We start from the raw sequence: 23,439 nt of genomic DNA, 5'->3' as shown, positions 1-23,439 counted from the left end.
TCTTGACAATGTCTTCTCTCTCTTCTTGACGTTTTCTGGATTTAAATAGGTTCTATTTCTGTCCACCCTGCTGAGCATCCTCACTAGGTTTTCCCTAAATCTCCAGTCCTATAGTAGACACAATCATATTATCAATAGAGGTGAGTGGAACTACTGAAGTGTTATTTTTAACATTGAGAGAAGGAACTTACTATTACCAAATGCTTCTGTAAGTAACACCTTAGTGAAAATTAAGAATGTTAGAGAGTCTTGTGAGGAGGCTTCCACTATCAAGCGTTCACGAGCAGTTAACGTTATCTTACCATCAGACTGCAGGTTCTGCTTAAGGTCACACAGTTGACTCTCTAAAAGTTTCACATTCATAGTTTGCAAAACAGATTCCAGTTCACGGGTGTCGATACCCTTTTCTATAGAAAAGAGCATAAGCAAGCTTTAGTCACTGTCTCACTTAAAGGCCTTACCGTGATCTGAACACACGAACACTGAGCGCCAGTGAAGTCTGCCCAACTACACCAGAAACATCAACCCAAGAACGACAGCCAGACTATCATTCCTGACCTGGTTTTTGTCAGCTGACTGGCTGAGCACTGCTGAAGAATTCCTAGTTAACAAATCCAAGGCTTTTGAACAAGAAGTGTGTGTGTCAACCAATATTATAATGTATGCAAAGTTTTTATTTAATTTATTTTAAAGAGCCATCATGGTATCTAATTAATATCTTTCCTTCTACGATAGAACAAAAACAGCTATCTGCAAAAATCCATTCAGATCTCTAGAAGAAATGTACATGTGGTATCAGAATACGGACAGGGTGCCAGAAATCACAGTCTAACTATTAGAAAGTTGCACAAACATAAAACACAGAGATCTTGAATTCATCCACCTTTAGGCCTCCCTCTCACCTTCAATGGCTTCCACACTGTCAGTCAATTTCTTTTGGTAGTATTCTCGAATGTCTGGTGGAAGGCACAAATCAGGTGGCAAGTTATTTATTGAGTCATTCTAAAAACCATATTTCAGAATGATAGACAGTAAGGTTTGCCCTCAATATTTATGACACAAGGGCGAGCAAACAGTACAATCATATGGAATGGAAGAGCCTTTAATGGGCCTCTCTACCTATTCGTCTGTCTTATCTCTTTTAACATTCCTTCTATCTTTAATTTCTTTCATTTTTTTCCCCTTTAATTTATTGTCATTCACTTTTTTTTACTCTTCTCCGATTAATTCTGGAGATGCCCAATCATTGGTTTCTAACACAGGAACAGACAGGCTTTTTGGCTAATGACAGGGTCAGTGATTGACAGCAGATGGTCTGAAAACTTCTGCATAATGCTGCTGAACTTTCTTCTAAATGAGAACTATTTTTAAAAAACTTATTCTAAAAAACTGAAAATCTTTTCTTTTTGAAAAATTTCTGGCAAGTATATGGCATTTTATATGAAAGTGGTGAACATTCTCAGAGACCGGTATAGCTATAAATCATCTTAAATGCTATGCAATTTAAAGTTCTTACCATCAACAGAAATATTTGTTAGGTCCGTGCTAGGGATATTTCGAAAGTGCAGGATACTTTTTATATCAGTAACATCAATCTTTTCTCCTTCTGATGGCAGAAAATACAAATAAATGAGACTTTAACAAAAGACCTAAGAACTCTAAGTGCATAAAGGCTTTCACACTTACTGTCATCTGGATAATAAAAGCTGGCAAAGACCAACTTTGAAAATCAGGGGGTAAATTGAGTCAGGATGTAGCTCTGCAGCTACCTGATCACTCTGCAGATTTTCTCCAAGGGTAACTTTGCAGGCCAGAATTGATTGGCAAGTCCACTACATGATGGGCCACAGCTGAATTGCTGGCAGCTGGCCAGATGCGGACAGCTTCCTGGCAGGGGCTTATATCTCTTATGGTAAGTGTGGGCTAGAGCTGATGGCTCTTAGTGGGGGAGCTCCCACTGGTGGTGACAAGCGTCCAAAAAGGAAAAGAAAGAAGGAGAGGGAAAAAAAAAAGACCACACACCTGAGGATGAAGTAAGACAGACTCCAGCAGGTAGGTTCCAACAAGCTTCTTCTACAACCTTCTATAACTTCACACACACACACACACACACACACACACACACACACCCGGTGTGAATGGAGCAAACTCCAAAGAGCGAGTCACAAGCCAAACTTACATACATACATACATACATACATACATACATACACACACACATACATACATACATACATACACACACATACATACGCAAATATCTTTGTGAATGGAAAAGATTATAACATCTCTAGCTACTGTATATATATACGTATATATATACATATACATACACAAAACATGTTTTTCTTAAGTTGATAATAAAAGGACAGAGAATCAATTTAAAAATGAGCACGGATCTGAGCAGCCATGTCTTCAAGAAGTTATACAAACAGCCTATAAACACATGAAGATACTCAACATGATTGGCACAAGGGACAAAATCAAAAAACCACAACGACACACCACCTTACACTTAACTAGCACCCCTATAAGACAGACAATAAAGGGAACCAAAAGGGATGCAGAAATCATGGCCTTCACACATCCGTGCAAGAGTGTAAATATGCAGCACACTTGGAAACAACTGGAAAGTTAGCCAGACTTACATTTGATTTAACAACTTCATGCCAAAGAGTAGTGAAGAGCTGTTCACACAACAACTATACACGGAAAATAAAAGCAACACAATAGACAAAACTGCAAATGGCCTAATTTTCCATCAATTGATAAATGTGTAAAATCAATAGGAACTGTGTCCACACAGGAAGATGATTTAGCAATCAGAAGGAATGGGGTACTTACACGTGCCACAATATAGATGAACCTATAAAATATACATTAATGAAATCAACCAATCAGGAAAGCCTGTAATAGTTCAGACATATCCAGAATAGCCTGCGATTACAGAGAGGAAGCAGACTTGTAGAGGCGGGTTCTTGAGAAGGGAAGGTGGTGTAGAAAAACAAGAGGTGATGGCTATAAGGTAACAGGTTTTTGTTTTGTTTTGTAGCTGATGAAAATGTTCTAAAAGTAGGTTGTAGTGGCAGTCATTCAGCAAACCAGACAGCTTAATTTATTATTGCCTCTTTGAAAGGACCGTGGTCTCTATAGCACTCACCTGCAAGGCCATCTGTCAGCTTCTCTAGTTCTTTTTCTGAGAGTTTAATCTGCATCATCCCCAGAATGCTGTCCAGCTTGCTCACATCAATTTTTGTTCCTTAGAAAAGCAAGAGGAAGGAAAGGTACAAAAATTGGAATGTTAAAAAAAAAAACCCCACACTCTCTCCTAGCCTCTGTATATGCATATAAGCAAGTACACCTGTTTGTACACATACATGCACATACACTCACACATGTTGGCACTGTCATGTAGCAGTTTCCTCAGAATGGAGACATCCCTCCAGCGGGGAGGGGGAAGGTTCATCACACTTAAGAGGTAAACAAAGTGTTGTTTGTCTGGGAAAGCAGAAACTCCCAAGATTCTTGGAGGCTGCTAGGGGATGAGACTTCGACCATCTGAGTTCTGAGAGGGGACCTCTCAGCCTGTGCAGCCACCTACAGACTATGCAGAGAGCCCCAGGGTCACGGGGCTGGGCCAGGATCAGTTTTTCAATGATGCAGTTGCTTTTTCCTTTTATTGTGTTTTCGAGATGGGATTTCTCTGTTTTAGCTCTGTCTGTCCTGGAATTTGCTCTGTAGACCAGGCTGGTCTCAAACTCACAGAGCTCCACCAGTCTTTGTTTCCCGAGTGCTGGCATTAAAGGCGTGCACCACCACTCCCAGCTTGATGCAGTTGCCTTTTAAAAGTCATCCCCAATCTGGACCCTCATTCATACTCCTCTTAGTAACCTCCAGAAACCCATGGATTCAATCAGACCTTAGAGAAATCATTCCTTTGGTCTGTCACAGGTTCCCTTTTTTGGGGGTAGGTTTGTTGCACCAACACAACACATAGAGATGAATGATATAAAGTTTTAAAGATAGCATATTTTTAATTTTTTTTGAGGTGATGAATTTGTAGCCTTATACATTTTTTTCATGATTTTATAAGCCCAGCTTCAGGAAGGCTCAATCCTAGAGTCAATGTTTACTAACTGCAGCTTAAGCACAGATCTTTGCATGCCTCTGCTGCTTGAGAGTCACACTCACGCTTCTCAGAGGAGTGTGTAGCCACATCACTGCGCCCTTAGAGGCCAAGTGGAGTAAGATTTTTAAAAAAATAAGTGACTTCTAATTGTGACCTAGTTTTAGCAGAAGATCACAGCTAAACAAGCTTGCCAAACATTGGAACGGGGTTCAGTAGTAGAATTTGAATAAAAGGCTCTTTTCTAGACCAGCGTGGCAACATTTTAAAGGAGACTGCTTAGTTGATCAGTGAAAAAGAACAGTCGAGAGAGAAAACAATTTGCAGATTCTATACAGTCAAATTGAATTTTCTTTTCTGACATTGGTTTTGCCCTGTTTCTTACCAAATACTAATTTCTACTTATTATGCAGCTCTCCCATAGAGTTAGAATGGATTAAAAGAAGCATGAATGTGCCCTCTGGATACATTAAGTGTGGCTAGGAAGAAATTTTAATATCTTATACCTTTCACTCATCATTAAGGGCCTTTGTATCACCCATACTAAATGTAGTGGGGTAAGTCCGTGGCATATAAGACACACAGTTTCACCTAATAATATGAAAGTTTAGTCCGGCATCACAGAAGCCACTGTTTCACAGACTGAAAGGGCTCTCGCATGCTGAATTTTCTCCCATACCCCCTTTTCCCATTTAATCTCACTTTAAACATTTGGGCTTTCAATGGATTAAAAAGAAAGAGCTACTGATTTCTTATTCTTTGACAACTGCACACAGTATGCACTGAGTTTTGGGTATTATATCCCCACCCCGACATTACCAGCCTCTTCTATAGAAACCCGTGGGCATAAGGCTGTTGCATATTTCAACTGCTGATTTCTGTACCCCCATATCTGGTTGCAATCCTTGTTCTTAGAATCTCCTGTCTTGATGCTGTGTAAACACTGCTCCCTAATTGTTCCCTGATGTGCCAATAAAGCATCTTACAGCCAATCACTGAGCAGGGGGGAGAACAAGGATGGACTTTCTGCTTGCCAGGGGAGGAGGAGTTAGAGGAGGAAGTAGGGGACTGAGTGACAGGAGAGGTCCAGGTGACATCAGGAGAGGAGCTACAGCAGGGAAGGTTACAAAGTGCAAGTTTCTCTGGGATGATTGTGGGAAAGAAACCAGATTAGTTTAGAGGGTTAAGAATAGAGTAATAACTGCTCAGTTACTGTGTTGTGAAGCTTGTTATTAAAAAATATAAAAAAGTCTCATTTGTGTGATAGCTGGGGTAAAAGAGAAACTAAGAGAAATAGACACAGTTTTATAAGAAAAAATAACTAACAGAAATCTTCTGCGTAACAACTCCCACTTCCACATTATTTTCCACGAGTGGGAGTTTACTTACCTCAACATGGGCAACTTACCAGGGAATTCACCAGTGAGAAAAATGACAGCCCCTCCCCCAGTACCCACCAACTACCCACAGCTTCCCTTGAGTGAGGGGTGGGGCCTCGTGAGCCCCTGCCCATGCATGTTGGAATCGTGGCAGATCCGATCTTATAGAGGCAGCAGGTCTGATCTTATAGAGGCAGCCCCAGCTGCAGTGAGTTCACCTGTACAATGAGCTAGGATCCATTCATTACTTCTCATTTGTGGGGGGGTTTCTCAGACTAAAAATATTCCTTTCTTAGGATTTTTTAAGTAAAAGCAAATAATGCCTTCAAAAAGTTTCAAGTGATTTCCTGTTAAGTAGGAAATAGGGTTGTGTTGTAAAGGACTTGGGAAAACCAAGCCGGTACTGGCTCTGATAAAGCGTTTCATAGTGTTGGGAGGTACTCCAGTCTGACCCAGCTGCAGATCCTTTACAGTGCAATAACTGATCCAGCTAGAAAGTGCCCAGTGGTACAACAGTGGCACTAAAACCTCGGGAGCAACCAGCAGCTGTCTGACTGGTCCTGGAGTCCATACAATACGAAGGGACTCGTGCCTGGTACTGTAGGCCTAGCCAAGAATCTGTGGCTGGAGAGCTCTGAGGCTCCAGAGGAGAACATACCACAGCCATGTTAAAACCAGACCCCCACTCCAGCTCCCTTTAACTATGCATCCTTAGAACCATATGTCAGCACAGCTCTCGCTCTCCCATCAAGGAGGCTTCTTTTTAAAGCAGACAGAGTCTATTGCAAAGAACCATGGTGAATCCAAGGGCAGAGGGTAAGGAACTGTTGAGTGGGGCATTGATGACACAATCCCCATCATATCCAAGACTCAGGGAATATGACAAAGAAGGAAGAACACTGGCAGAGCCACAGGACCAGGGTGCTATTGTGAAAGTGTCTTCTGCACATGACAGGGATGTTCTGCCCAAGAAACTTCCAACCAAATGGTCCTTGCACAAGACCACACCAGTCTATACTCCAGCCACAGACGGGGGAAGAGCACACAGGACCCTCCTCTAGTTGAAGAGCTTCAGGCAGTTGGGAGGTGATGAGAGAAGAGTTAGTCTTCTTCAAGGACCAACTCCTTCATAGGCTACCTGTGCCCAAGTGGTCAACCCTACACCAGAGCACATACGGACAACACTAACTGGACTCAGTACATCATACATATACACAGACACATACATCATATATGCATACAACTACATACACATCTACATATATTAAAAGACATCCATTTGAGAGAGGGTTGTGGGAGGCATATGGGGGATGGGTGAAGAAGTAGATGTAACAAAAATATATGGTACTCACGAGTGAAAGTCACAAAAAAATTTAAAAAACAATAAAATTGAAATAAAGCCAGTATATTAACTATTTAAAAAAAGAATTGGGCTGTAGAAAATCTTCTAAATGAAAGTATAAATTCATCTGAAGAGAGTGACTTGTCATTTCACACTCTCACCTTCAGTTGGCACCATTCCCAAGGATTCCTGAGTTTTAGGTTCTATTTTCTTGTCTTTAGAAGGTTTTTTCATGTCGACACCAACGTCTCTTCCTTCAAAGCAAAAGAAATACATTTGGAAATGTGCTTGGGGCACAGTTCCATTAAAACCCATGTGTGTGCGCGCGCGCACACACACACACACACACACACACACACACACACACACACACGCACGCACCATTCTAATGTTAGATAAAGAGACCCAGCCTTCCCACTGGATCTTGAAGGCATTTCCTGAGTTCTAGGAGTTCTAGGAGAACCTGTGAATTGGGGGTGAAGCAAAGGACCATGTAGCTGTAAGTCCAGTTGCTCGTTCCTCAGATGATTGGTTCCAGGGCCGGCAGCAGGAAACAAAATACAAGGATGCTCAAGCCACTTATGGAACAGAGCAGAGTATTTGGATACACCCTATGTGCATCCTTCCAAGGATGGCTATTAAATACCCAGCAAAACTTTGGTAAATGAATGAATGATTGGTTAAAAACAACAACAACAAAAACCCATCACTTTACCAAACTAAGAGGAAAAAGTTAGTCTTACCCAAACTAAACAAACATTATCAAAACCATCAGCCTCAAGTTCCAAATTCTCTGGAGGGTCCAATGCTGCAGGGTCACTTACCATCAATTTGTAACTTTGAGGCTGATTCAGTAAGTTCCTCAGGTGTCAGTTTGAATGCCATGTTTCCAAGTAGACTGTCAAGATCACGGACATCAACTTGCATCCCTACAAAATACATAAGCACGAGGAAGTTCAAATACAAGTCAAAATAAAGTAAGCATAAATCTCTATGTACCATGGTTATCCATGTCCTCATAAAATGGCGCCCCAAGCGAGGTCCTTAAATCTTAGAGGCAACTGTTAAGTAAACTGAAATCAATTTGCTTACTTCTGTTTAATATGAAAAGTTAGCATATTAAAAACTACATGTTAAAGGAGAATTAAGAAATTACTAAGATTCTCCATAGCAGGTAAATAGCAAATCTAAACATTTTAACAAAGGATGGGGTTCGTTCGGTCACCAAATCTCAAGCTGTATGAGCTCCTCTCAATAGTTTGTTTTCTTCTCTCACATTTTAATACTGATGTCAGTTTTCTTATTCTATTGCTGACATTAAAGGAAACCTAAAATAAATAGGACATCTTTCAAAAACAAAAGAGGAAATTGTTAAATATACCATGTAGTATATTATTAAATTTAATTATATAAAAATATATGAGATTGACAGGAATAAAATTAGTAAGAAAGAGAACAAAAGCAGAACAGAGCACTTCCACTAATCTGGCTTCTTATTTACTTACTTATTTATTTATGTGCATGTGTGCTTTGTTTACATGTATGTCTGTGCACCAATTGTGTGCCTTGTGCCTGTGGTGATCAGGAGAGGGTGTCAGATCTCCTGAAAGTGGACTTATGCATGGTTAGGAACCACTAAGTGGGTGCTGAGTATCAAAGCCTGGTCCTGAAAGAGCAGTCAGTGTTCTTAACTATGAAACCATCTCTCCAACTCTAATCTGGGCTCTTGCCTTGCACTTCTTTCACTTTCAATAACTTGTATACATACTATGAAAATCTATTCTTTTTAAATTCTTTGTTTGTGTTTATTTGGTTTTGTTTTTTTTCAAGACAGGGTTTCTCTCTGTGTAGCCTTGATTCCTTGGTCATCCTAAAACTCACTCTGTAGACCAGACTGGCCTTGACCTCATTGATCTGCCTGCTCCTGCTTCCCGAGAGCTGGGATTAAAGGCGTGTGCCACCACATGTGCCTGCAAACGTGTTCTAATTTACATTTCCACTAGCTAATAGAAAATACATATCTCAAACAATGGCTGGAAAGAGCCATTATGCTAAAGTAAACAAAACATCGTATGATCGCAAATGCAAACATAAAATTGCTTCCTTCCTAGAATGCACCCATCTCAACATAATCTAGAGACAAAACTCCGACTGTGGTGACGTGCCAGTTCTTTAGCACTGAGACAATTATTAACACAAAGTAGATCAATGCAAAAACACTTCCTTGTTTCATAATTTTCCCCTACTACAACCCCGTTTCCTCTCTTACGATATCCACACAACTCTCTTCCTCCTTCTTTTTCCCTGGAGGTCTTAGCCCCATGACAGTTCAACAGAAGGAAATGTGGTCATCAGCACTCTGTATCCCCGACGACCAGATTTAGGATTTGAAAAGGCATGTGTCTATTTTATTAAGTGACAACTTATACATTTCCAAATATTAAGGTTAGCTATATCTGAGATTTCAGGTATTTAGTATTATTCTTATTTATAAGTTACCTAATTATCATAGGCTATTGGGCCATGCAAATTTCTGAGTAGAGTTACAACTCCCTCCTAGCTCTACAGCATGGTAGTGTTGAGTACCTCCCTGGATGGCCCCGGTGGCATCACGAAGGCCTACAAACTGTTATGAAGGTTAATCGGACCCTAGAAATGCTCACCATGCATTGGAAATGACCTCTCCTGCTCCAGATATTCTTTATATATTCTCTCTCTCTCCACATCTCTTATGGCATTTTCCACATCACTGACATCAATTTTCCGTCCTCCAGAATAAAAACAGAGAAATATAAAATGTTTTCTTAACTATACCCCAAATCATGAAGTATGAACTAAGGCATAATACTCGCTAAACTATAAACATTAAGCTGCAGATACAGAGAATCATTTTAATTTTAGAAAATTTGTTACCATAATGATAGTTATTAATAATATGTTAAATAAATAGTTAAAGCTCAAGTCACTTAAAGATTATTTGTAAAAGTTGATATACACACATACACACACATATATATGTGCAATTTGAGTATGTAATTAGGGTAGAAATCAAGAATGAAAGATTTTTTTAAATGCCCATATGCTTAAAAAGTAAGGAATATGTTTCTAAAAAAACAATAGGTAAAATATATTCTAAGTGGAAATGAGAATACGTGTTTAATACAATGACAATTAGAACTGTGGAACAGAGCAAAGACATGTTAAGGAAAAATTAGTCTTAAATGTATATACTAAAAATATGAAAAAACAAATAACCTAGATTTTATCATAAAAATCAGAAAAGAACAGCAAACACACTCTCCCCTAAAAATATTGACAAGTAGACAATAGAAGCAAAGCGAGTGTTAAAGAAATTTAAATAGGAAGAATTGATATTGCTCAAAGCTGAGTGTTGGAAAGATGAACAAAATTGGTAAATACTTGCACTGAGTGACAAAGAAAAAGAGACAGTTAAAGGAGACACAAATAATGACTATCACCAATGACAAAGGAGACATCACTACCATTCCCACAGATACTAAATACTAGGAAGAATGTGATGATCATTATTCAAGTAATCTCACACTTTATAATAAAGGAATAAAATCTAACAAAACACTATTGACAATGATGGAAGAGAAATAAGATATATTGATAGTCTAGCCTTATATTTATTTATTTTTTTTTATAATTATTATTTTTATTGAACTGGTAATTTAAAATCTTCCCACATGGAAATATTTCACAATACTTCATCTCTAAAGTAATTGAACACAAACTCCTCCAGTTAATAAAAAAGAAAAACTTTAGCCGGGTGTGGTGGTACACACCTTTAATTCCAGCACCCAGGAGGCAGAGGCAGGCAGATTGCTGCGAGTTTGAGGCCTAGTCTGGTCTACAAAACGAGTCCAGGACAGGCAAGGATACACAGAGAAACCCCACCTTGAAAAACAAAAACAACAACAACAACAAAAAAAAAAAACCCAAAACTTATCTATTTTAATTTTATAGATCAGAATATCTCAAAATCTAAGAACATTAACATTACAAGAAAAACATCTTATATGACTAGAAAATCAAGCACATACACTCATCAGACTGAATATACAGGGTAATCTTATCTGTATATGGTTTATAAGTGCTTCAGATTGGAAATATTACCATACTTGATAATAAAAATACAGGAACAAATTTTGGTATGTTTATACAATGGAATATTACAGCAATGTATTCAGGGGCAACCAATTAGTTAAAAGTCATCACACACCAAATATAATTCTTAAGAATCCTTATTTGATTAGCATTTATTTCTAATATTCAATAATGAAAATCAATAAACCACTGCTGTATGATGAATCTTAGAAATAACATAACATTGAATTTAGTAAGTCTTAAATAGTAGGCTATAGATTTTGGATTCTATTTATATAGTGTTGAAAACTGAGAAAAATTAATGATTCTGCAGTCTGTAACTCGGCATAGCCTCTTGACCTCCATGGGTTGTAGTTCCCAAACTCTCTATAAATAACAAAATGGCGAGACGATTGCTGTCCAGTGCTCATCTCCTTAATGAAGAAAGAAACAACAAAAAAGTAGCTGCCTTTTGAGGAATCCAGGAAAAGAGAGACAGGAATCCTGTATGTACAAAAACCTGGGGACAAGACAGCAGGATAGAAATGTAAACAAAACAAAACAAAAAGTTTTGTTCTCTAGTCAGAGAGGTGATATTTCAGAGGGCAAAGAAAGAGAGAGTGAGTCCCGGTGGGCTCACTGCAGCGGGTGCCAGCAATGCTAGTGAGACAAGAGCTCCACAGATGCCACAGTCATCATGCAGACAAGGGATAGCAAAATCCACCCCTGCAGTTTTGCTTCAGATAAGTAACTTGCATTATTTAAGCTGTTATCCACCAATAACAACCATGAAATTAAATGGAACACATTCCTTGGCTCAAAGACACAGACTGGCTATACAGAGTTAAAACCAAAACAGACAGATAAGACCCAAGGCCAGCAGCATTCTGCTTGTATGAAACTGACTTCACAGTAAAGATATACACAAACTACAAGGAGAGGAAAAGACACATCACATAAATGGAAATCATACTTAAGCGGGAGTTGTACCACACCAGACAGACAGACTCCAGGATAAAGCCAACAGCAGCTAGAGATACGGCTGAGTGGTTACGAGTACTGGCTGCTCTTCCAGAGGACACAGCTTCAATAACCAGCACCCACACAGTGGCTCAAAACCATCTTTGACTCCAGTTCCAGAGGCTTCCATGTGCTCTTCAGGCCTCCGCAGGCACTAGGCACACATGTAGCAAGTGCATATGCAGATATATATGTCTAAAACGCAAAATGCTCAGACACATAAAATAACAACTGAAAATAGGGGACAAAGAAGGTAACTATGTGATGATCAAGGTTTTTAGGGTTTTGTTCTTCTGGTTTGTTTTTGTTTTTGTTTTTGTTTCTCTGTATAGCCCTGGCTGTCCTGGAACTCACTTTGTAGACCAGGCTGGCCTCAAACTCAGAGATATCCGCCTGTCTCTGCCTCCCAAGTACTGGGATTAAAGGTGTGTGCCACCAATGCCCAGTGAGGTCAGTTTTAAAATATGTAACAACTTTCAATATAAACGTAGCCAATATCCAGCTATCAATTTCATGAAACAAACATTATTCTATCTAAAAGGAGGTATAGACAACAACATGATAACATGGAAAGTATTCAACACCCACATTCATCAATGGGCACATAATTCAGAACGAAACAGTCAATGAGGAAACATTAAATGATACTGCAGCCCTAATGACACTGACAGAACATTTCCTCTAACAGCTGCAAACACACACTATCTTCATCAACTTAGAGAATATTCCTTAGGGGAAAAAACTAAATTACTATACCATAAAATAAGTATCAATACATTTTCTAAAAAGTGTATCATGTTACTCGTTCTTTTATGGCAAAAGGATGAAACCAGAAACCTAAAGCACTAGCCACTTTGGAAATTGTTCAAATACTCAGATTACATCCCACACTACTTAATGAACAGCAGGGTTACTAAAAAAACAAAAACAATGGAAAATTAAAATGATCCCTAACTAAGTGAAATTGGAAACACAGCTTACGGCACACAGCAACAAAACAAAGGACTTACTAAGAAGAGAGTTTAAAACAATAATCACAAACACCAAAATCAAAGAGAAATATTTCAAATAAATACACCTGTCAAGCTTACGATCCCAAAAGGGGAAAAACAAACAAACCCCAAAAGTACTAGAGGAAAATCAAAACCAAAGATCAGAGAAGAAATAAACAAAACACAGACTAAAGCATATGATAAAACATTAATGAAATCAACAATTGTTTTCCTACAGAAGATATCAAAATTGTCAACCCATTACATAGACTAGTAAGGTAAAAAAAAAAAGATTCAGAAAAGAGATATTAAAAGTGACATCATGTCAGGCATGGTGGCACATACCTTTAATCCCAGCACTTGGGAGGCAGAGGCAGGTGGATCCCTGTGGGTTCGAAGCCAGCCTGGTCTACAAAGCAAGTTCAGGACAGCCAAGGCTGTTACACAGAGAAACCCTGTCCCACAAAACCAAAAAGAAAGTGATAACACAATTGCAAGTATTCCTAGAGACTACTACACATATCTACATGCCAATTAACTGGAGAGCTTACATGGAGAAATTGCTGAACACATGTAGTCTGCCAAACTGAGGCAGGAAAATGTAGAGACCCAGACAAAGATAAGTTAATGAAATTGAGTCAGTGACAAAAAGCTTTCAACAAAGCAAAGTCCAGAGCTTCAATAAGGACTTGTACACAACCTTAAAGGAAGAACTAATAGCCATCTTTTTCTCAAATTATTCCAAAAATGTATAACTCTTCTGGACTCATTCCAGACAAAGCCATAAGAGCAAAACCAGGGAGCTAAAGGCCAATATTTCTATGACTATGGTTAGAAAAATCTTCAAAAAAAAAACCTAGGAAATAAAATCCAACAGCATGTCAAAAAGATTACTCACCATGATCAAGTGGGATTTGTCCCAGGAATAAAAGAATATTTCAACATCAAAATCAACAAATGTATCCCATTGACAGAGCGTAGAACAAAAATCATCTAGTCAAATCTCAATATTCAGAAAAAGCATTTAATAAAATTCAGCATTCTGTCGTGTAAAACAGAGGACTATGTTTCATATAGAAGGATCCTGCTTCAAACAAACGTTTATTTATAACAAACTAATGGCTGGCTTATACTGACTAAACACCCAGAATATTGATACGTTTACTCAGCGATAAATTTTACATGCTCATATGCAATAGTTTTATGAATCTTGATAAAATATTGATCATATAAAATATAGCTTAGTGTAAAGAGTTAAGAGCCTTTACCTAACTTCTCACTGACCTGCAGTACCCTGGAGCACATTCACCAGTGAGTCCAGATCAGTCTTGCCGTGGGCTGTGAGGTAACAAATTCGAGGAAATGGATGTTAAATAATGACTTGGAATCGGCTGAAGTTTGATACTGTACATCGGCATTTAGGTCACCTCTAATATCATGATCCTTCATTTCCAAGGACTGATTCTACGTTAGTAAACTGGCCCTTGGCCACTGAAGCATGCTCTCTGGGCCAGGGAAAATTATGTTCCTTCTATGTTATGAACTTCTTTGCAAGCATGATATAAATGCCATTTATGCAGGTTAACTCTCTGAAGACTCTCAGTTCTGCTAATGTCATCAATCATTGTCCAGAAAGACAAATACCAGCTGTTCCCTCTCACACACAATGGCAATCCTCACCTCTAACTTTAAAAATGAATAGCAAGGTGGGCATAAGGCCAGGAGGCTAAAAACAGCTAATGAGATCATACATTTGTCTGTCTGTCTGTCTGTCTGTCTGTCTGTCTGTCTCTCTCTCTCTCTCTCTATATATATATATATATATGTGTGTGTGTGTGTGTGTGTGTGTGTGTGTACACATGTATATGTACATATACATACATATGCTGTGTATATGCAGATGTCAGAAGACAGTCTTCAGGAGTCAGTTTTCTCCTTCCTCCACCTGGCTTCTGGACATCTGCTTAGATCATCAGGCTTGGCGGCAAGCACTTTTTAATCCACTGAGCCACCTTGGTGGCTGAAGACTACACATTTTAAAATATCACTTGTTCTGAGATCTTACAAGTGTACCATGAAGTTGAAAGAGTTGTGTAATGAACGACTTATGCTCACTACCTTGATGTGACTATTAATACTTGGCGACACTCATTTGTCATATTGCTCCATCCAGCTTTTCCATTATATTATGGTAACTTGAAGCAGAGCTGACATTACAGTGAGTGAAGCAGATAATCAGTGAGGTAAAAGGGCAAGAACGGAACACGTTCCATTAACAACCTAGACAGCAGCATGGATGAGGCGGTGAATGAACAGCTAGTAGACCAGACAGGGAAACACTAAATTTTATTTTAAATATGGCCCCAAATATTCCTTTCTAGGGAGTATCCAGTGGAAATGTCTGACAACCCTTTGCACATCCCATCCTGAAGTCCAGGACAAAGGTCTACATACATTTTATCTGCATGCAAGTAATTGGTAAAGGTATGAATAGCAGTAAGATTTTCCAGAGACAGCATGTAAAATGAAAATTACAAGAATGAATTTCAATGAAATAAGAAAATTCAATGAAATGACATTAGGAGAATGAGATGGAAGTGGAAGAAGCAAAATTTCAATGCCAAAATTATCACTAATCTCTAAGTCAAGAGAGAGCTCCAATAAGGAACAATGAATAAAGGCTAATGAGACAGGGCAACAGCCAATCACCGGCGTCCTCGGATAACCTCAGCAGTACTAAGTAGGGGTCAGAGTCGGAGCAGAAGCACACGGGAAGTGTGGGGAGGAACACATTAGCTTTCTGTTTGTTTCTCACTTTACTCTGCATCCCAGGTCCTCTTGGGCGTGAAAGGTGATCTTAGCGTCATTACCCTTGACACGGATTGAGAACACGAGGAAAGCCTCTGCTCCCGTTCTCCAACTGGATCTTCCCAGGTTATACGTTATTTTTTTTTATCAGTACAAAATTAGTTAGCTTTCAGAAATAATAGTATGTAAGCTTCAAGAAGCCTTGAAGGGTTATTTTTCTATAGCCAAAATCAGTTACCGTCAACTGAGAGGTTTCTTTTCAGCTCTTCAACTTCTCCTTCGGTGAGTTCAAGCTCCATCTTCCCCAGCGCGCTGTCCAAATCCCTGATATCTATCGTCTCTCCTTAGCAAAAAGGAAAACACACGAAAGCTCTCACTAACAGTGAAGTGTTTCTCATTTTTACTTATGAGTTATAACTCATTGGCAAAAAGACAGTATTCAATATGGTTAGAGTTAAGCCTATTCTCAACAATTCTTATTGTGGAAAAATACACATACCACAAAGTTCTGAAAGTAACCAAATTACCTTCCAGTGCGCTATTTCTATAAGAAATGCAAGATGGAAGAGATGGTTATGGCTGGAGCAAGGGCACACTGTTTTGAGTATTTTTCTCTGCTATTTCTTACTGGAAAACTTTTTTCCCAGGAATCTAACCTGACTTGCATGAAACGCTACGATCCTCGGCCCCACAGAGCTTCTGTGAGGATAAAGCTACTCACACGGGGAGACCTAGAGCCCTGCCAAGCACACATCAAGCTAGGCTGTTGCCACGGTAACCACAGTCACTGATTACTTCTCTACTCTGTGAGCCCAAGACCAACGTTGATGTGAGAATCTGTCTCAAACACAAGTGATGGCTCTTGAGGAAATGACGCCTGAGGCTGACCTTTGGTCTCCACACACACACACACAAGCACCCACGTGCACACAAACATACAAATACACACGTGGACGCATACACATAGAGAACACTGAAAGCATCCTGAAAGAAAGTGAGTTGGGTTACTGGGCTACTTTAATGAGCAGAGCTGAATTCAGCTGTTGCACCTTTTGGGGCTCTTATTCACAGCCAGAGTGAGTGGATGATTGAGAAGTGAGTTTTGTTTCATTTTTTAACACAGTACATGGATTCTATCTATGCTTGTTAAATTTTAATGTCATTTATACACGCCCATCAAGTGTTGTGGGGTTTTTTTTTTCTTTTCATGACTGCTTCTTGATTTTTTTCCTTCTAGTTCCCTCAGCCTAAATCTCCTCTTTTCCATCTTTAGACTTTAGGTCTGTCGGCAATTCCACGACACTGTTAGGTATGCTTAATTCTGATGCTAAAAACAATGAGGGAATGGTTTTCTACTACCAATATACCAAATATTTTTATCTCGCAGTCTCTCTGCAAAGCTCCTTTGAGGGGAAACTTGGCAACTCAGCCTTTCCCTTTCTTATCTGTGATATTCAATGATAAGTTCCCTAGAATATTTTGAATGTCATTGGAGTTAATTTTTCTCTCATTGGAAAGGCTAGGAATAGAGCCCAGAAAGATATTTAAGAATTATTTAACAGAAGGCAGAGCAAGATGGCTGCAGAATAGCGTGCCTCATCCATCTTCTTACAGAATCGCCAGGCTGAATTGCTATTCACATATATAACTACCTCTGTGAGAGCTGAGGAAACCAAGTGAGAGAAGACAGGAAGGAGGGAGGTGATCTGCTCCCCCTTCCCTGACGCCAAGAAGCAAAGCAAGGAGCGAGATGCCTCCTCCCACCTGGGAAAGGATGGGAAACTAAATATAGTCTTCAGAATTGAATATAGCACCGGACAAAGCCTGTGGCCATTTGGGCTCCTGGTCATGGACTGAGGCCTGAATATGTCTTAGTGGGCAGCCAAGGGAATACCACCAACATCCCCTCCTCAAACCTTTGCTAGCACAGCTTAAAGAGAATCCAACTGCCAACAGTTAGCACGATGGAGTAAACACAGGACTTTACTGTGGAATTCAATGCTGGGTATCTGAATCCCAATGCTGAGCAGACCTCTCTAGGTCCTGTCCCCATCCTGTGGATAAAGCCTCCAAGCTGTGTACCAGGCAAAGACCAATGGCCACAGCGATGGACTTGTATTCTGCACAGCATTATCCCTGGCTACCTATGCAAGTTTCAAGCCATGCATGCAAATCACAGCAACAGGCAGGTCCAAATAATCGACCTTGCTCCTGCCTCTGTACTGCTCTGCTTTCAGCAGTCTGTGGGTAGCAGGTATGACCCAGGGTTGTAGCTATGAGATGGCCCACCCCCTACTTTCCAAATCCTGAGGCAGGACAGTACAAAGGGAGCCTCCTGCTTTAGGGAAGGGAGGAAAGTGTGATTTGTTGCCATGGTGATTAAAACTGAAACCCATGATGAGTGCGAGACCTGAGGAACCTTGCAGTACCCGTAGTTGGTGGCTATGTTTAAGGCATTTGGGCCATCCTGACCTGGGGATGGACTATTCTTTTCCAGTCTAACCTTAAAAACAACTGCAGATTTGAGATAACCTTGGGCTTACAGCAGTCTCTAGTGTCGAAACAATGACAGTACACCAATGTGGACTGGCAGGAAATCTGGAATTGGGGTATAACAGTGATCACAGGCACAGAAGACAATTAGCTTGCTAGGATTTCTAGAAGGAGGAGGAGTCAAATTATGAGTACTGGAATAAAAGCTTAATCCTCAGTGTGAAATGATGATGTATTTATTCCCCAAATCTCCACAGCGGCAGGGAACCATGGTTAAGTCTAATGGACAAGATGAAGCACCAAAATTTATGGACAGGGCTGGGGGACAGACTCGTTGGTAAGATGCTTGCAGCACAGGTGGGATGTCTGTGTTTGGATCTCCAAGACCCACATGAAAGCCAGGGGGACACTGCCCCGCCTGTTTGTAACCACGACCACAGAAAAATATTTTTTAATTTATTTTTATTATTTTTACATATATATATATATATATGAAATTCACAATGAGAAATTCTTAATTGTGAAGCAGAGCATAAGACTCTGACATGACTTTTGCCACAGCCATATTTCTATAATTCTTCCCCACACCAGAAGTAAATGAGAAATGAGCTCTCATAAAATAACAGTAAGGATAAACTGTTTCTATTAAAACACTACACTGCTAAGCTACATTGTGTCATTACATCAGCAATGTAAAAGCTTTAAAATATTCTCCAAACCCATTATTTTGATGTTTTCCCTGAAGTCTCAAATCTGCCCCTTTTTTTCACTCAAGGAAGAGAATGAAACTTAGAGCATGTCTAGTAAGTCATGCACCTTTTAAGTTACAGACAACACAAGTTAGTTCCAAACAAGACGTGAGCTGTGGATGTAGGACGTCCAACATCAAGGTGCCTGAAGACACAGTGTCTGGAGCCACCCTTGTAATCGACAGGTGTCATCCTGGTTAGGATTTTTTTTTTTTTTGGTCAAATTGGCACAAGCTAATCTTTCAGAAAGAGAGACTCTCAGTTTTGAAAATGTCCCCAAAGGTTGGCCTAGTAACAAACATTTGAAACATTTTCTTGATTGATGATTGATTTGAGAGAGCCCAGTTCACTGTAGCTGGTGCCATCGCTGGGCAGGAGGCCTTGGGTTGTATAAGAAAGCAGGCTGAGCAAGGCCCAGAGAGCAAGCTCGGAAGCAGCGCCCCTCCACAACACCTGCTTCCATTTCTCCTCCAGGCTCCTGACTTGAGTTCCTGGGCTCACCTGCTTTGACGATGGACTGCAGTGTGGAAATGTGAGCTGAAATAAGCCCTGTCCTCCCCACGCTGCTTTCAGTCATGGTGTTTCATCACAGCACTAGAAGCCTTTCCTAAGACAGGCGTGTTCATACACCGACTCTCAGAGCCTGTGAACAGTCCGTGGGCACATTCCCCACAGTACAGCAGGGAAGAACCGTATGCTGGGAGGAATCCTGCGCACTAGTCCTGGGTGGAATTAGGACTATTCCAAAAAGAGTGCTTCTCTTAGCAGCTGTGGGAGACCAGACGCCGAGACTTCATTGCACTGGCAGCACTTGGTTGAAGCTAGCTCGGCTCCAGGAGCTGCGCCGCAGGTCCATCAATTACTCCGATACTTTCTTTGTAGCAGCTTGGCCAAACACTGAGTTGTTGGTCGGATGACTCCTGGGGTTTCAGATGACATCAGAGTGGCCACCCTGAAGGAGATAACATCCTGGGCCACAGAAGCAGGGAGTTGAAGTTCCTAGTGCCTCTCATGGCCATTTGTTCCATCCTTCTGTCTTTTGCTCTTCCATTAGGGAAGGTTCCCTTAACAGCTTCCTGCTGCTGCCACATCATTCCTGTCTCCGCTACAGTCCTCCCTCACAACAGCTGGACAGTCCTCCTGCTGCATGAGCTCCAGCTGCTTTCATTTTGAACCTCTTGGTAGTGCAGTCCTTCCACTCTCCAGCGTGCTTGGAAGTTCATCAGATCTTGCCTCTAGAATGCCTTGATGCTCCTGGCTTAGGGTTCCGGCTCCAGCTCCCAGCTCCCGGCTCCCGGCTCCGGCTCCAGCTCTGGCTCCTGGCTCCCAGTTCCCGGCTCAGGCTCTCGGCTCTGGCTCCAGCTGCACCAGTTACTGAGACTCCTCATTGCTGTGGTCCAAATGGTTCTGCCACTGCTTTTCCATCTCAGTGATTTCCTTCCAGCCTGTAGCATCTTCATACTCAGAGAAGGCACCCTGTACAAATCTGGGTGGTTGCACCAGCTCCTTGTGAACCTGCTGGGTGTTTTTTGTTTGTTTGTTTTGTTTTTTGTTTTTCGAGACAGGGTTTCTCTGACTGGGTGTTTTTAAAAACATCTTCCCCAAAAGCCCCCCTTCACCATCTAGCTGGTCCATAAGCTGCACATTTGGAGGCCGCGGGAACATGACTGACAAAGAGCCTTCACTGCATCTGTTCAGGGCTTTCCAGGCAGGTAAGGTTTAACGCATACAGGTCATCCTGGGCCAGTGTGAAGGCTCACAGGGTAAAAACGATTGTTGCCCAAGCCCAGTGGCCTGAGTTTGATCTCCAGACCCCACAGTGGAGAGAGAGAACAAGCTCCCAAAAGTTGCCTTTTAACCTTCATATGCATTCTCTGACCCCCACACACACATGTGCACACATATGAACAACAAACACGGCTTTTATTTAAAAACTAAGCCTCAGAAAACTTAAAACTTTCCACTTCCTAGCCTTAGCCTCCCGGGTCCTGAGATTACAGGCATACACCACTGTTCTTGGCAAAAGTATATGTTTAAAGCCTTAGCATCTGCTGAGCCTTGTGTCTTCTTCTTACCTGGGCTACGTGGAACTTCACTCAACGGTTTGCTAAGTTGAACTGTAAGACAAAGGACAAATTGCAGAGGCCACAGTGAGAGTCACAACCAATGCAAAATTCTTAATTGTGAAACAGAACACAGGAAACTAACATGATTTTCATTATAGTCACATTTCTTTATCTTCCCCCTCCCAATACCATAAAACCACACATGTTCTTGTTTTAAGTATTGTAATGTCAAACTACATTAGGGCATCAGAACAATGATTTAATGATGTAAAAGCAAGGGTAAAGGATGGTTAAGGGAGGGTACTTGCTGCTCCTGCAGAGCAGCTTCTGCAGAGCTGCTGTCTCAGAAAAACCTTTTAAAAAGAAAGCTATAGCCTTGTAACATAAGTTCTACAGCCCCAGCATCCAAGTGCTGTGTCTAAAACTATATTTAAAGTATTAGTATCTCAAGTTGAACTCTTGGCTTTCAGACTTAGGGTCTAAAGCTATCCAGGCTTTTAATTTTAAATCTGAACTTTACATCAGCACCTTCCTAGGACCAGTGAGAATACCATTCAACTTACTAAGTTGAATTTTCCCATCAGCTGGAGAACAAGGTGCACATCATAAAGGCCACAATGAGATTCACAAACTGTGGATGTTTTTCCATATCTGAGGATCACTGTGCTAAATCCTCAAGCCCTGACGAGTTCTTAATTATGAACAGAGCATTGTAAACATTCAGATTCCCAAATGAGCCCTGTGCCATTCCACCAAATCAACCTGGGTCAGGATTTAAAGGAATACCGTCTTCTCCCAGCATTGCGTGTTCTTGCTTGTGCCTGAGTGTGTACAAGCGCAAGTGTGCATATGGTGTGCATTTTCATATTGGATATCTTCAGTTCTGCCCCATCCTATTCATTGAGAAAGGGTCTCTCACTGACCCTAGAGCTCAGCAATTGGCTAGCTGGCTGGCCAGGAAGCCCCATGGATTCTCCCATCTCCACGTCCCAGCACTGAGTTTACAGATGCAGACTCCATAGCCTCTTGCTTGATTAGCAAACACTTCATCAACTGAGCCATATCCTCGGCCTCACACCAGTATTGCTTAAACTGATCATAACCTCATTTAATTTTCGTGAGGACCTTTATTAATCTCATATTTCTAACTCCCAAACTATTTTCACCTGTACTGTTGCCTATACGTTTCTTTTTTTCTCTACTCTAATGCACCTCTAAGGCAGACACCCACACCTTTGGTCACATTTTATAACTTCCTTATCCAGAACTCAGAATAAGGTGCCTGGTTTTGTGTCTTTGACTTTAGATCAAGAAACATCTACCCCCCAAACTACCCCCAAAACACCATAAAAGTTAAGGTTTAATTCAGCCAGAAGGAATTCGTTATTTCCAGGCAGGATTATCTTAAGATATGTTCAATCATCCTTAGGGGGCTCAAATTTCAGGAATGTGAAACTGTAAATGCACTAGCCCACAACGGTGTCTACAGTGTCCGTGGTTACCTTGCAAGTTCTGCGCCACTCTTTCAGAAGACATTCCCATTTTCTCCAAAATGGTGTCAAGGTCACGAACACTGGCTTTCCCTTCTTAGGGAAGAGAACAAACGTTGAAAACACCGTGGTACAAAAACCATAAAGATAAGGTTTGATACTGCTGTAACCTGCTTAACCTCTATAGCCCCTCCGTGGAGACCTGCTTTAGTCCCCAGCATAACTCTGGCTCCTCTGTCAACACCTGCTGTCGCTTTTAGCGTATTAGAAGCCATTTTGCCTCCAAGTTTCCACTTTGATCATAAGGTAGAATTAAGTTCATGTTCTCGGGCTCCGCCTGCCTGGGAGTTTGAACATCCTGGTACTTACAACTCAATACTTGCTGAACGTTCTGCTCAAATTAATGATTTATGTTCTACTTAAACAAGACCACAGTACCCTGCTATGTTCCTTTCTCCCGAAAGAGTGGAAAGCTAGAAAGTCCCTGAGCCTATATCCTAGTCAATCAGCTTAAAATGCTTTGTCTAGCTACCTGGACATTGTACTCAAAACAAAATCAATTGTTTAGCTAATAAGAATGATGTGATGCTGCCCCTCCCCCTTGCTTCCCACCTGGTTACCTGGTTGCTGCCTGGTTATGGACTTTCTTATAAAAAGCCTGCCCTAGAAGCAGACCAACGTCACAGTATGGCTCGGGGACCACTGGGCCCTGGCCATGGTCAGTCTTAGGGCACGGCATACTAATAAACCATCAATATCTCACTGGGCCCTGGCCGTGGTCAGTCTTAGGGTACGGCATGCTAATAAACCATCAATATCTCACTGGGATCAGGGTTTGAGTGGCTGGTGTGGCAGTTCTTACAT

At 40.8% G+C, this 23,439-nt stretch overlaps 1 protein-coding gene across 1 annotated transcript in view; it reads right to left on the bottom strand.

The window, feature by feature from the left end:
• EFCAB3 (EF-hand calcium binding domain 3) overlaps positions 1-23,439 on the bottom strand; it is a 354,012-nt gene that overhangs the window by 237,238 nt on the left and 93,335 nt on the right. The window contains exons 44-54 of the mRNA XM_084748227.1: positions 22,588-22,671; positions 21,095-21,136; positions 16,016-16,120; positions 14,254-14,307; positions 9,511-9,615; positions 7,672-7,776; positions 7,009-7,101; positions 3,161-3,259; positions 1,517-1,606; positions 903-956; positions 303-407 (exon numbers count right to left, since the gene is read on the bottom strand). Coding sequence (XP_084604353.1) covers positions 303-407; positions 903-956; positions 1,517-1,606; positions 3,161-3,259; positions 7,009-7,101; positions 7,672-7,776; positions 9,511-9,615; positions 14,254-14,307; positions 16,016-16,120; positions 21,095-21,136; positions 22,588-22,671 — 936 coding nt within the window. The remainder of the gene's footprint in view (positions 1-302; positions 408-902; positions 957-1,516; positions 1,607-3,160; positions 3,260-7,008; positions 7,102-7,671; positions 7,777-9,510; positions 9,616-14,253; positions 14,308-16,015; positions 16,121-21,094; positions 21,137-22,587; positions 22,672-23,439) is intronic.

Source organism: Acomys minous (genome assembly GCF_964271855.1).
Source record: "Acomys minous genome assembly, chromosome: 12".
Classification (NCBI taxonomy): Eukaryota; Metazoa; Chordata; class Mammalia; order Rodentia; family Muridae; genus Acomys; species Acomys minous.
The sequence above is the reverse complement of the archived record's forward strand: the minus strand, read 5'-3'. Positions and strand labels throughout refer to the sequence as shown.